The 13,410-nt window shown below is 45.9% G+C and overlaps 2 protein-coding genes across 9 annotated transcripts in view; both read right to left on the bottom strand.

Moving 5' to 3' along the window:
- ADHFE1 (alcohol dehydrogenase iron containing 1) overlaps positions 1–9,181 on the bottom strand; it is a 44,181-nt gene extending 35,000 nt beyond the window's left edge. For 7 of the 8 annotated variants that reach the window (XR_013994804.1, XR_013994805.1, XR_013994806.1 and 4 more), the window contains exons 1-3: positions 9,102–9,173; positions 2,295–2,332; positions 401–447 (exon numbers count right to left, since the gene is read on the bottom strand). Coding sequence is in view for 4 of the 8 variants with exons in the window: in XM_081071050.1 (XP_080927176.1) it covers positions 401–447; positions 2,295–2,332; positions 9,102–9,160 (144 nt within the window). In the remaining 4 variants the exon portion in view is untranslated. Of the gene's footprint in view, positions 1–400; positions 448–2,294; positions 2,333–9,101 lie in introns of all 8 variants that reach the window. The other variant, XM_081071051.1, reaches the window with a different exon arrangement.
- Positions 9,182–10,024: 843 nt separating this feature from the next.
- Positions 10,025–12,293, bottom strand: RRS1 (ribosome biogenesis regulator 1 homolog). The gene has a single exon (XM_081071049.1). The coding sequence runs from the start codon at positions 12,186–12,188 to the stop codon at positions 11,106–11,108; it is 1,083 nt and encodes a 360-aa protein (XP_080927175.1). The 5' UTR covers positions 12,189–12,293; the 3' UTR covers positions 10,025–11,105.
- Positions 12,294–13,410: the final 1,117 nt, after the last annotated feature.

Below are 13,410 nucleotides of genomic sequence, written 5' to 3'. Positions count from 1 at the left end.
TTATATAAAAATACGGTGCGATAAAAATTCATCAGAATTAATTGTTCATTTGTTCTTGTGTCAAAAGATTACCTGGACCTCTTTTGAGACAGTTATAACTACAAAGCTAAAGAAGATTTAGCATACAACATATATAAATTGGAGAGTTTGTAGAACTGGGAATTTGTCCTACTTTAACAGCTATACAGAAGACAGTATGGTAGACATGACTCATGTTAACAGATTTATAGTCCATTATCCTAATAAGGTACTTTGCTAAATAGGGCCTGATCAAGTAATGAGATTAGGGAACATCAATTAATAACAGATTTCAAATGAGATAATAATGCATTAGCAAAATACTCTAGTTGTATTTTTTTCAGGTCATTCATAAAAGAAAGAACAGACTGATTGACTTTACCTCAAAGGCATAATCTGTTGTTTTCCCATAAGGTGAAAATACAGGAGCTAGAAATGTAAAACTTAGCATTAGAGGAGGTGTCAAAAATAAAGCAAAACATTGTCATTTGACAGTAAATTGGTATTCCAGCAGTGAACACCAGCAGTAAACATAAACATCTCCCCTGAACCCTTACCTAAACTATATTTTTCAGGTTTCATTGTTGTATATCAAATTAAACCTCAATTTTAAGAGAATGTAATGCTAACTTGATGCTGATTGTGTGAAAACAAAGTCACTTGGAATATTTTCTCCTTTGAAATTAAAATATACTTTTGAAAACATGATGTATAAAAATCTTCCAGAAAAAAAATCCTCTAGACTCTACAGATGGGTTATTATTAGAGAAAAGCTATTAGTAAATTCAGTAATTAGAGTCCTACTTACACCTCTTATAGCAACTGTGACCATTTGTTTAAGTTTTTTCCCATGGATGTTACTTATGACAGTGAGATATTTCTATTTCTCACGCTCATACATATAAAAATTTTCATTTTCTTTGTGAGATTTAATAAAAAAATTTATAAACTGATTATTTCTTTGCAATGTGTCTGGTTGCAATTATGGCAAAAATGATAATTCTGTGATACTGGAACAATAAGAGGGCCGCGTTAAATGAATTTTATTCTTGTTTTTATCGATTGTTTTCTATCAGTCCTGGTTATGACTATAAGATTGACAAAAAGTCTACTGAACAATTCTCACTACCATCTTTTTTTGAAAGACAGAGACTACCACTAGACAACAATCTATCTTCACTTTCCTGAGGGCGAGCGTATCCTTAATCAAAATTTAAATTTCTTTGATTATCACAGGCTTTAAAGAAAAAATCTATTACTCCTGTGAGTAAAGTTTAGGAAAAGACATAAATTGGATCCTATGAAAGAGACATTATCTTTCCCTAAATTACTAATTTTATTCCCCCCAAATAGAAAATTCCTGATTCTTTGCTGAAACCGAGTCAGAATTGGAGAAAAACAACTGAAGATGTATGCACATGAGGGCCTGGAGGCTGGGCATGCTTCTGCGTGGTGATGGCTGTTCATGAATGGGGTGATGGCTGTCTTGTCCTTAAGGCTGAGTCACTCCACCAGCAGGCACAGCCCTCAGTTAGTTTATCTGCTCTACTCCCCAACAGGCTTCTCTGTGGCGGCGGTTTTGGGGGGTGTTACTTAGGATTCTGCATGGCCAGACCCCCTCCTTTCTATCCCTCGCTACACTGTTCAGATTTGACCTTTCCTTCTAAGAGGTGACATCAGTGTTTGTGTCAGTAATTCATGTGACAGACATGCTGAGGACACACTGAGGTGACGATGGGCTTCCTGCTGCTCTGTGGACAATGGAGTTGGTACAGATTAAGATGTCTGTGGGAACTGAAAACTTTTGTCATTATTTTTAATTATTAAGAAATAGAATGTTACTTTAAACATTAATACCAGTAAGTTTTTTCCTTCTAGGAACCACCTTGTTCTTTAGCCTCTTTCTTTGTCGAGATGTATTAGAAAACTTGCAAAGATTTCATCTCGATGAATTCTGTTTGATGAACTCAGGCAATCTTAAAATCCTACCCATACCACCATTTTCAGCTTTGGCATATAATTCTATTTAGAACAAACATTATAAATACTATTAAATATGTATTTAAGCCAAACACATAATCAGTAGCATACATTCAGCTAACATCATAGAATTAGAACTACATATTACCAATTTCGAATGAGAAGACAATCACTTCCATCAACCTTCTCATATCCCTTGATTTTCTTTGCTTTTACCCTCTGTCCAAATATATTATAAATGCCAACTGTGGAAGTAGAAATTGGGGCCAGTCTGAAAACACAGAATGTATTATTACCTTGGGAGTAAGTATGCGAATGGGTTGGGCACTGGCATCTAGAGAAAAGAAAAAAATGTAAAGTGAAACTAGAAAACCCAAAGATAAGAAACCTTAAAATAACTCATTTTGAAGTCTATCTAGTCTTAAGATGCCATCAAAGTAGTAGCTATTGGCAAACACTGTATATAGAAGAAAACAGAAATCACCATGGACAAAAAGTTGACTGAGAGTCTTTCCAGTGTTTCTCGTTCTTTTGTGAATTATTCAAGCAGTATTTAACAAATGCCTAAGGGTAGCTGAGACGAACACCCCGGGACTACAAGTAAGTTTAAGGTGGGGTCCCTGAAACCACAAGTTTAAGGTGGGGTCCCTGGTTTCCATGAGGTCCCAGCTCTTACTAGGATAGGAGTTTTGACTGAAAGGACCCACAGTTAATTACTCTGGCACCTAATCTCCTCCCATCCTCACCACCCCAGGTACTTTCCTGTATTTTCCCAGGGTCTTCAAGGTGTTTAATTTTTCTTCAGACAGGTTCTGGGCCTGTCCTTCCCTGGGCCTACAGGCCTCCCTGGGTACCACCTTGAGCCTCCAGTCCTTTCTCTGCCAAGCTTCAGGGACCAGTGACCAGCGACCACTGCCCTTGTGTCCATCCCCTCCCTGCCTAAATTGCACCTGTCCTTTTCTTCTTACCAAATCCCTTACTCTTCTCAGTCTCAGTCTGCTTCTCTGCTCTTGCCTTCCGTATCCCTTCCCTGTGCTGGTCGCCTCCTGCCTCCTAGATCTTGGTCCCTTCTCTGGCTTCCCTTTGTCCTCCTCACTGAGTGTTGCAAGAGGGTTTTATGTTTCTAATTATTCCCAGGGGACCTTGTCATAGTTGGGTCCCTACGGATATGTGAGTGTATAACCTTCCCTCCCCCACTCAAATTTGGAATGAAAACATCTGAGGGGGAAGATGGGGAAGGAAGGAAAAAGGTTGAACTCCATGATGGTCATGATCTCAAAAACAGACTGGGGAAGTCAGAACCGCGCGGCGGCGTGTGCACGACGACGAATCAAGGCTGCCATCTCGTGGGCGCCGCTGAGAACGCCAAGTGCTAAGTGTTTTCCCAGGGGCATCCCGGCCGGTCGCAGGCTCCCGCCGGAGACATGAAAGCAGGCTAGGCCAAGGTGTTCTTTTCCACAGGTGGGCCTTACGCCTCCCACAGGAGAAAAGAGGCAAAGGGAAGACGAAAAGCAAACCCAAAGCTTTCCAAGGCCCAGGACCAGCGGGAGCACATGCACCCACCCGTTCTTACATTTTTCAGGCTCTAAGGCTACCTCAGTTGGTCATTTCTATTCCTTCCTATTTGTGCTTTGAATCCCATCCCCTCTTGCCATCTTGGGATCTCCATCTGTCCTGTATTTCCTATTCTCCCCCCTCACTCGATTCGTGTTATATCGTATTTATTAGTTTCATGCTTAAAATTTTCAAACTCTTGCACCTTCGGCTTGCTCACTCTGTTTCTCCCCTTCTGGCCTCTATCTGCTGGTTTCATTTCCTTGCCTCCCACACATTCCTTAGCCCCCTGAAATCCAGCTGCTGTCTCCATCAGTCCCAGCTTTCCTGCTGAGTCCTTACGTCTCTGACCCCCTAGCACCTTGCTCTCACAGCCTTGAACACTGTGGGTCACCCCTCTTTGGGTGGCTGAAACACTTTTTTGGCTTCCAGAACTCCTTGCTCACCTGGGTTTCCTCTAATTATTCTTCCTCCAGCTCTTTTCCCACTCTGCGAATTCCTTAAATGTTGGATTCTATCCTGGGCTCACCCCTCACCCTTTATAGTCCACCATGCATCAAGGCCCTAAATATTTCTCTACCCAAACCCACGCACTTCTCTGGGGCCCCCTGCCACTCGCCGGTTCTGGTGTCATCTCTCACCTGGATTGCTGTGGAGTTCCTAACAGGCTTGGCTCCACCCTTCTCACACTGTGGTCTGGGGCATATTTCCAATGATGTCACTCCCTTGTTTCAAAGTACTTCAAATGCTCCTCAAGACTCTTAGGATAAAGTTCAGACCTGGCCGTGCCTCACTGGCCCCGTTAACCTCTCCAGCCTAGCCCCCCATCTCCAGCCATCCCCAGGGTTGAGCTCTTACAAGATTAATTTTGTTCTTTTCCTTTAATCGGCCATACACTTTATCTCTTGCTTCCAGAATTTTGTCCTTGTTATGTTTTCTGGCTGGAACATACTTCTGGGCAATGAGGTTCTTTCTTGTTGTCACTTCAGATGTGGCTTCCCTAAGGCCTGGGCCCTGGGGAGACACCTTCTCTCTGTGGTCCATAGTTACCTGTATATCCCTCCCCATTAAAACTCTAATCAAATTCTGTTGCTGGTGCCCCTTTCCTGTTTCCATCTGCCTTGAGATTATAAATTTTGTGGTAATGAGGCAAGAGGTACCCTAGCTCACAACTTTATCTGCAGTGGCTAGCATGGGTCAGGCACAAAGTAAGCCCTAATCCTGAGTGAATGAATAAAGAAAGAAATGTAGACATTTACAATCTCTTGATCTTCTTCTCTCTTTTCCTGGTGAGCAAAGATATAGAGCCTGACCTGGGGGAGGGGAACAGACTGTGGGCTTCCCCACTTTCATAGGATGGCCTGAAACCACCGATGGGCTTCTTTGCACCCCTCCTGAGAAGCCGCAGAAGCCCATCAGAACAAGCCCCTCATCTGCCCAGCTCCTGGCTCCGGTCCAATCATCCTGGCTTCTCTCCTTGTATCACTGACAAACTGGCTGTGCTCTTGGCAAAGGCCAAGCCCTCCCCTGTGCACTAAATCTCAGGTCGCTCATCTACTACTCAAGGACAGCACTACCAGCAGTCCTTCCTTCTCTCTCCTGCATCATCCAAATTTCCCTCCCAATACTTCTTATCCATCAGTAGGAAACTCATTTTTCCCATTTTATATGAAAAAAGCAAACAACTTTCTTTTGCCCCGCTTCCCTCTCCTGAGGTCGCCCTCACCTCTCTCCTTCCCTTTAGCTGACTCTCTTCAACTTCTTTTCTCTCACTGTCGCTGGGACCTCTTTCAATCAGCCTTTGCCCCATGACTCCAGTGACAAGCTTACCAGGTCACCAGTGCCCCTCACCTTGCTAATTTACCACTCGGTCCTCAGTTCAGGCCGCATATTACCTGACCTGTCAGCAGGTTCACTCCTGTTCACTCCCTCCTCGCTGGAAAAACTCTTCTGTTGACCTCCAGGACACCACTCTCTGGTTTTCTTCCCACTGCACTGGCTGCTCCTGACCTTGTTTCTTTTTATGCTTGAGTCTGAATGCTGGTGGGTCCTAGGGTTCTGGCTGGGATGCTTCTCTTCTTTCCACACTTACTCCCTGAGTGACCCCACCTGTCTCATGACCTTGAGTACCTTGCCCTATCTAAAAGTGGCCACCACTTGCACAGTCAACAAGTATTTTATCATGTGGCTGCTAAAATACTCAGCCCCAGCAGACTTTCCCCAGATTAAATGTGAGCCGTGATGCCATTTCCCAATTTTCCAACATGTTTATTTAAAATTTCCCACGTTTAAATGCTTACCCTATGAAATGAATGAACACGTACAGAACAAACAAAGCACCATTTTGCTACTCCTGCTGTGACAGTGCTTCTCCCCACTTCATTCTCAGCCCTTTCCCTCTAGTTTTAGTTTGCCAAGGCCTTTGCTTCCACATTGTAGGGAAGATGTTGAGGAAAATTTGCCTTCACTGGCTGCTGTTCTGTCTATTAGCTTTTGTCTGTTCCTGCATATGAGGTGATTTCCGTGCCATGATCAGGGGTTGAATAAATTCCCCCTTTGGTCTCATTCTCCCCTGCAGGGGAGACAGGAGATGAGGTTGCAATTCCCCCTTCTGTCTCATTCCCGACAGGGGAGATATGAGAGATGTCTGTTCTTCCTTATCAGCTTTCTGTCTGTTTCTTCCTTATCAGCAGATGAAATGAAAAAGTCACCAAATTGTATCAAAATGACTTGTATCAAAATGATATAACAGGCACATCATCAGGTCTTGCTACTTATCTGGATGAACTAGCCCTTCAGCCCGATGGACAACATTCATACCACTGACTGCCTAACCCTCCCGGAACTGGCGATTCCTTGAGAGGGGAGGTGGGAATACAAAACTTGGCCTTGGGGTGCATCTAAAGACATATATAAGACAGACCTCAGGTGAATTGGATTGGATTGATTGCTGTTTTAAGAGATTGCTATTCAGAAGATATGCTGTTTCAGGACTGCTTTACAGGATGGATTGTTTCAGAGGAAGAGATCGGAACTTGCCTCAATGGACAGTAGAGACTTCTTTTGTTGGTGAATTGTCATCATTCTAGCATCTTTGGGAACTTGTATGCAGCTTGCAGCTTACAGTATCAGAAGACTTCCTAACTTCTAACAACTACAACAACACCAACAGCAGTAGCATTTTGGGAAACTAGCAAGTAGCAGTGTGGGAGACACCTGAGATTCTCTCAGCTACAGACCTGGCAAGGTTTTGATTTATGACTTTTCCAGTGCTGTTGTCCCACGGTTTGGTGAGCTTTTGGCATCTACTGTAATAGTTGCTATCCTATAGAGCTTACTACTGCTTTGGATACTCCTTACTGATGGTATTTGTGTATTTAGCCAAGTGATTTTTGATCAATAGTAAACATGTGTTGGGATCTCTTAAATTTATATGTATGTGTACTCCTTTGACATGACATTGTTATCAATGTATATAGTTTAGTCTTAGCCACCTTTAGTTTCTGTCATTAGCACATTCTGTTAATTGCCTTTGTCTTTTGCTATTGGATATTGCTAACTAAATTGATTAGATATTGCTAAATATATAAATTCATCAGCCCCACTCTAGCGTGCGTCCCTCCCCTATTTTTTCCCCACTCGTCATTACACACGCGCATGGTTTCAACTGTCCCTGATACACATGGATGAGTTCTCAACTCGCTCCTTAGTTCCAGAACAATATATTCAGTTCCCTGCTGGGTATCTTCATCCTGATATACCTGAGGCACGTCCAACTCAAAATGCCCAAGACTGCAGTTATTATCTTGCTTCTAACGCTAACCCTTTTACCATCCCAATCTTGGTAAATTGCCCACCAGTTACCTGATGTTCCAGCCAGAAAACTCAACTTCTGTCTCATTGATCAGATGCAAATCCTGCTGATTCTTACCAACTCCTCAATATTTCTCGTATCTTTCCTTGTACTAGCTGCCTCTCCTTGGTGCTCGAAGCCATCAATCAACTTTTAGCTGGAGCACTATAATTACCTCTAGTCTTTCTTCTTCACTCTATACTGCCACCACAAAGCTGTCACATAATTCTTATTATGCCACACTCCTTTGTCATGCAACCATTCCAAAAACATGTTCTACATGACACTGGTTCCAAGGGATATGAATGGTGTTGCTTAATAAAAAGAGTTTTATGAGGACGGGTTTAGAACAAAGTTCAATTAAATACAGCTAACGTTTCCCCCACCACTACCAGACTTCTCAGAGCCCTGCATGTACCAATGTATATCCTGACTCTCCAAGAGGGCTATGCAGCGGTGAGCAGTTTCCCAAACCTATTTGTCCATGGAATTCTATTTTCACGGGCCTTTCAAGATATTGGTGTTTCACAGTGAGAACTATTGCCTCCATAACTTTTCATTACCCATAGGACACAATTCAAATTCCTTAGCATAGGACTGAGAACAAAGTCTGTGAATCCAGAATATCTGGGTTCACATTATAACTGTGCCATTTGCTTACTATGTGACACTGAACACATTCTTTTTCTCCATGCGTTTATTTTTTTATCTGTAATATGAGGGTATAATACAGCATTGCATAGGATTGTTGTAATGATTAGAGTTACTAGTAACAGTACATGGTACACGTAAAGGGTGTGGGACTGTGCCTGACACCTAAGAGCTCCGTAAGTTTTATTTTCTTATTCATGGTCTTTCACCATCTGTCTTCTCCATCCTCACCTCCTCATATGAAGGCAGGTCCAGATTGGAACTACTTTTAGATGCTGGAGCCTCATCTCTTGCCTCTGGCGCTGCTCTTCCCTGGGCCTGAAATACCTCTTAACGTCTCCCCCTCCTATCCCCCTCGCCCCCGCTTACTTACCTCCCTGTTGTGTGAATATTTCCATGTTTTCCCAGGCCCACTAGTGCACTTACACAGTCAACAAGTATTTTGTCACGTGGCTGCTACGTACCCGGCATTTCTAGAGGGGAAGTGTGACATGTCATAACATTTAACCCCCCGTACGTGCCAGGGAGTGCAGCACCTGGTGACTTCTCACGGGCACCTCTTTCTTCTACACCCTCTGTCTGCTGCATTCCGTATAGGCCCGCCCGTTTTACAGACGCTGTCCCCTCATCGATATCCTACTAGACTTCAGACTGCTCCAGGGTCTTTCATCTTTGTATCCTCGGCACCTAGAATAGTTGGCACGTAACATGCACACAATACAAATGTGTTGATTGGATGCATAAATTCGTCTTGGTCACTATGTTAAGCCCTCGACTGCCTGCCCGGACGTGGCACCAGGCACTGTCCTCTCTGCGCCGTCGCTTCCTTCACCGCAGAACAGGGTGAGACCTGTCCCAGGCGCGGCGCGCGGCTGCACCGCAGTGACAACGCGGTCCTGCACCCCTGGCGGCTTGACCCTTCCCCAAGTTCTTGAAGGTAACCAGAGGAAGACTGCGCAGGGCCCGGGCGGGTCACACCCAGTGGGGCTGCGTGGGCACGGCGGCACCCTCCGATCCCTGCCCGCCCGCCGGGCCCTGCACTCACGTGGCGCGTTGCAGCTGCCTCAGCAAGTGCGCGACCCGAGCGCGGGCGGCGGCGGCCATGGCTGCGCAGGCGGTCCCCGAGGCCCCGCCCCCCGCGCCGGCCAATCCCAGCGTGGCCTCATCCTCCCGCCCACTGGGCAGCGTCTGTTCACCCCCTATGCTAGGTGCCCCCGCCCCAGCTTTAGCTTTCAGTGGCTCAGGGCCACTTTCCCACGAGTCAAAACCTCAGCTGCCCCAGCTGCAGTCTCACCATCACCTCTGTAATTGCCGTCTAGATAACTGCTCCGTAGGGTCTGAAGTCTCTACTTAAAACCCTCTATGTGACACGTGGGGAAAGGGAGAAACTAGGGTATTCTCTTCCCACGGATTCCTTTCGAATGCTATCCTGCCTTCTTATTTTCGGAATAAATTAAGACACCGCATTTAAACTTTTAACAGTAAACAAGAACCTCGCAAAAAGCCCCAGGGTCCTTTTTTACAGGGCCAGTGTTGTGTTCAACTGTTAAACTAAGAAGTCTAAAACCAAAAACAGACAATTCCCAAACAAAACAGCAACAAACCTGCCCCCAACCCCCTGGTTAAGACTTTAAAAGGTTAAATACTCGGGATGGCTTGGCTTTTGAAGTTGTTCACGATTGCATTAAACAGTTTCATCAGTAGTTAAAATTTTCCATGATTACACTATGCTTTGGGAGGGCTCAGCAGTCCCAAGTGCATCTTGTCCCAGGGGCAAAGTTGATCAATGATCAACCGGGCAAAGTACAACTTTAACTTAATCAGAAAGTCTCCTAAGACAGTAATGAATGAGCAAGTGTTTTAAGTAACTTATTATGAAATCTGAATATATTCTTTCATAACAATTTCTAAAAGTAACCTTATAAAACTGAGAGAACACTGAAAAAAAAAAAAAGAAAAAATGAATTCCCAATTTTAATTTCCTATTGTCAGATCAAACAGAGTGAAGTCCTCTCAACTCTAATACCAGCTAAAACGACCCCCTCAACCGCCCCAAATCCAGGGATTCTAGATCTACTATGAATCCTTTTCAGGAGATATTTTTTACAAAGTTGAGTTACTGAGATGAATTAGGGAGAGATCCAGACTAGCATTTCACCTCCTAAACAAACCAGCTCAGATGAATCAAGATGTTTCAGTTATGGATTTTGTGGGTTTTCTCTTCCCCAAAACAGACCCGCCTTGAACCTTTACAAAATCAGGGACATATATGTTGACAAAGATTTAAGTATTTTCTGGATTAATGAAGATTATTACCCCATTATTAGTTAAACTTTATCATTTATAGCAAATCAGTGTTTTCAGTGTTGAAAAGCATGACTTTTTTCAGACACACCAGTTACACTTTCAATATTTGATACCAAAAGAAGTATACATTTTTCTAAACTAAGTGATCTCACTGAAATCATAATTTAGCTGTTATGTGTATTTTAGATAGTAAATGAAAATAATCTGTACCAAGCATTCAAGTCACTGGCTTTACTTAAAATTTCTACCAATAGTCAAGAGTTAAAAGCAACATTAGATACAGACACATTTTTATTAAATAACAAGTTACCTGTAAGGCCAGTTTTGAAAATGTAATCTTTCTGTGTGCTCGACCCCTCCCAGACACACCTGCTTTGATAAATACACAAGCTTGTTAGAAAAATAATACAGAAATCAATCTAAGTCTCTGAAATATGACCCTTGTGTATCACACCATACACAAAGTTAAAAAACAGAATTAATTCCTAGTTTGCACCAAATTCTTTCTCTAATTTTTAAGTCGTCAAGTACATCCTTTACATCTCCAGCCAAAGTCTTGGTTGTGGGAAAAACATTAATTTGTACAGTTCAACATTTACATACTATCTTGAGGGGAAGGCAATCCTATCCCTTCAACCTCAAGCTCAATGAAGGCAGCCCCCTTACACTGCATCCTCCAACAGGTCCTAGAAGTTAACATTTAGTGTAGTTCTTGGTTTACAGGCAGGTCCGAGGGCGAAATTTACTTCCTCCTCTTTCCTCCTTGGTGTTGCCCTCCTTTCCTATTGCCACCCAAGCGAGGCGGTCCGGAATTCATCTTGCCGCCCAAGCCCGCTTTTCTTCTCCCTCCATGGCTGGGCGGACCGCCTTTCCTCTTGCCTCCAGAACCCTGACGGCCTCCCTTTCGGCTCATTTTCCTTCTCTTGGCCGCCTCCTCCTGTTCATCCTCTCTCATCTGCTTATTGGTGGCTCTCGTCACGTCCAGCTGGGGCTTTTTGCTGTTCATGACTCGCAGCATCTCCAACTGGCTGTTTTTCTCGGCTGCAAAGTCCCCGAAGAGGGGCTGAAACTTCCTCTTCTTGCCGGAGCCCCGGGGAGCCTTCTCCTTGGGCAGGCGCTCCTGGAAGCGCCCCACTGAGGCGGTGGAGACCTTGGCCACCTGCAAGGCGCGGCCCAGCTCTTTCGTACTCTGGTGTCCCGTAGGGTGCATGCCAGCCGCGCTGGGCAGCTGTGTTTTGTGAGCGCGGGCTAAGTTACGCAGCCGGTTCAGCTCGTTCTTGGCTACCCGTTCCTTCTTAGCTTGAATCCGCTTGGCGAACTGGTCCTCCAAGGGGTCTGCACTGCCGGGCACCTCGATCAGCCATTCCTTGGTATCGTCGCGGGCGCGCTGGTAGCCCCAGCGCCGCCGCCACTGGCCGCTCACCTCGTCCCACACCAGATTGGTCTTCTTCTTGGGACGGATGCCCTTGAGGCGCGCGAACTGCTGCCATCGTGTAAGCGGCCGTGGCCGGGGCACCGGCTTCTCGCGCGGCAGGCGAGTGGTGGGCTCCGGCAGCTGCGCCACCAGCGCCTCCTCCACGCGCTCCGTGGGCAGCTGCCACAGCTGGTTGATGAGCAGCTGCGTGTTGTCCCGCGCCAAGGCGCGCAGTTCGGCCTCCGGCGAGGGTCCCCCGCGCAGCCCAGTGGGGGGGTTCCGGTCCGAGGCCAGCAGGTTACCCAGGTCGAACTCCAGCTCCAGCTCCTTGTGCACCGTGATGCGCTGCAGCTTCTCTGCCTCGTCCCGCTCCGCCTTTGCCAGCAGCTCCTCTACACTCTGGCCCTCCATAGTTCCGGCTGGGCTCACTCGCTCCAGGAAACCAGTTCAAATAACTTCTCCGCCAGCGCCGGCTAAAACTAAGGCAACACAACCACGTGCGATCGCCCAGACGCTCGCCCCGGAAGAGGAAGCTTCACTTCCGGAGCAACCGGAACTGGTGCACAACCCGGGCTCCTCCAGAAAAGGCCGCCAGAGGACGGTGTTGGAGAGCGGATGGCATTCTTGGTGGCGCTTTTGGCTCGAGTCCAGATGGAGGCGGAGCTGGCGCGAGGAGCCAGGTGCCTACCAATTCCAGGAACCTGATTGGACTGCGGCTCCCTGGAGGCGGTGGCGCAGGTGGGGCGGCGCAAATTCCTGGGGCCACATGTTGTGGGGTTCCGGAGCGACTCTGTCACAATTTCAGTGAAAGTGCGTTCTCAGGATGTTTAGCGGGACACGTTATTGCACCAGACCCGTTCATCAGGGTCGTGGGTTTGGAACGAGACAAATGATGTCACCGGAGCCCCCACCCCTTCGTGGGGGTCGTGGGTTTGGGCCAGGAACGACACTTGGCACAGATGCATGTGCAGCTAAGCGGAGAAGACTTGGTTTGCTTTGGGATGAGTGGGCGCGAGTGTCCGCCCCGCTCAGCTTGCTGAGCGCCGGGAGCCCGGAGTCCGGGCCACATCCTCTGCTGACGGTGGCGAAAGAGCAACCGGCGCTGCAGTTCCCCTGCTTGGGTTGCAACCCTGACTGACCGTGTTTGCCCTGCAGCTTTAACTTGTTTGGGCCTGATTTAAAACCTGTAACCTCCTTAGGGCTGTCACAGAGATAAATGAGATAATCTGCCCCCCAAGGGAGTGTAGACCAGGGCCTGGAATATGTAAGTGCTCGATAAATATTAGCTAAATACCAGTTATTATTTAGTCTTCATAATGGCTCTGGGAACTAAGCCAAAGAGGCTTAGTGATTAAACACCAGGTTCTTGAGTCAGACTACCTAGAATCAGATCTAGGTTTACCATACCTACCTCGGACAGGTTGTTTAACCTAAGTTATGATAACTTGTTATCATACGTTTCCGGTACACGGTAAGCACTCAATAAATCTTAGCTGTTGTTATTCACCATATTCCTCTAATGACAAAGGAAGGCTCGGAGAGGTAAAATGACTTGTCTAAGGTTATACAACTAGGAAATCCGGGAGCAGGAGGTAGCTTACTCAAGGCTTTAGGACTACATACATATTCTGTA

This window comes from Rhinolophus hipposideros, assembly GCF_964194185.1.
Source record: "Rhinolophus hipposideros genome assembly, chromosome: 13".
NCBI lineage: Eukaryota > Metazoa > Chordata > Mammalia > Chiroptera > Rhinolophidae > Rhinolophus > Rhinolophus hipposideros.
Note: the sequence above shows the minus strand (reverse complement) of the source record. Positions and strands in the feature narration are given on the sequence as shown.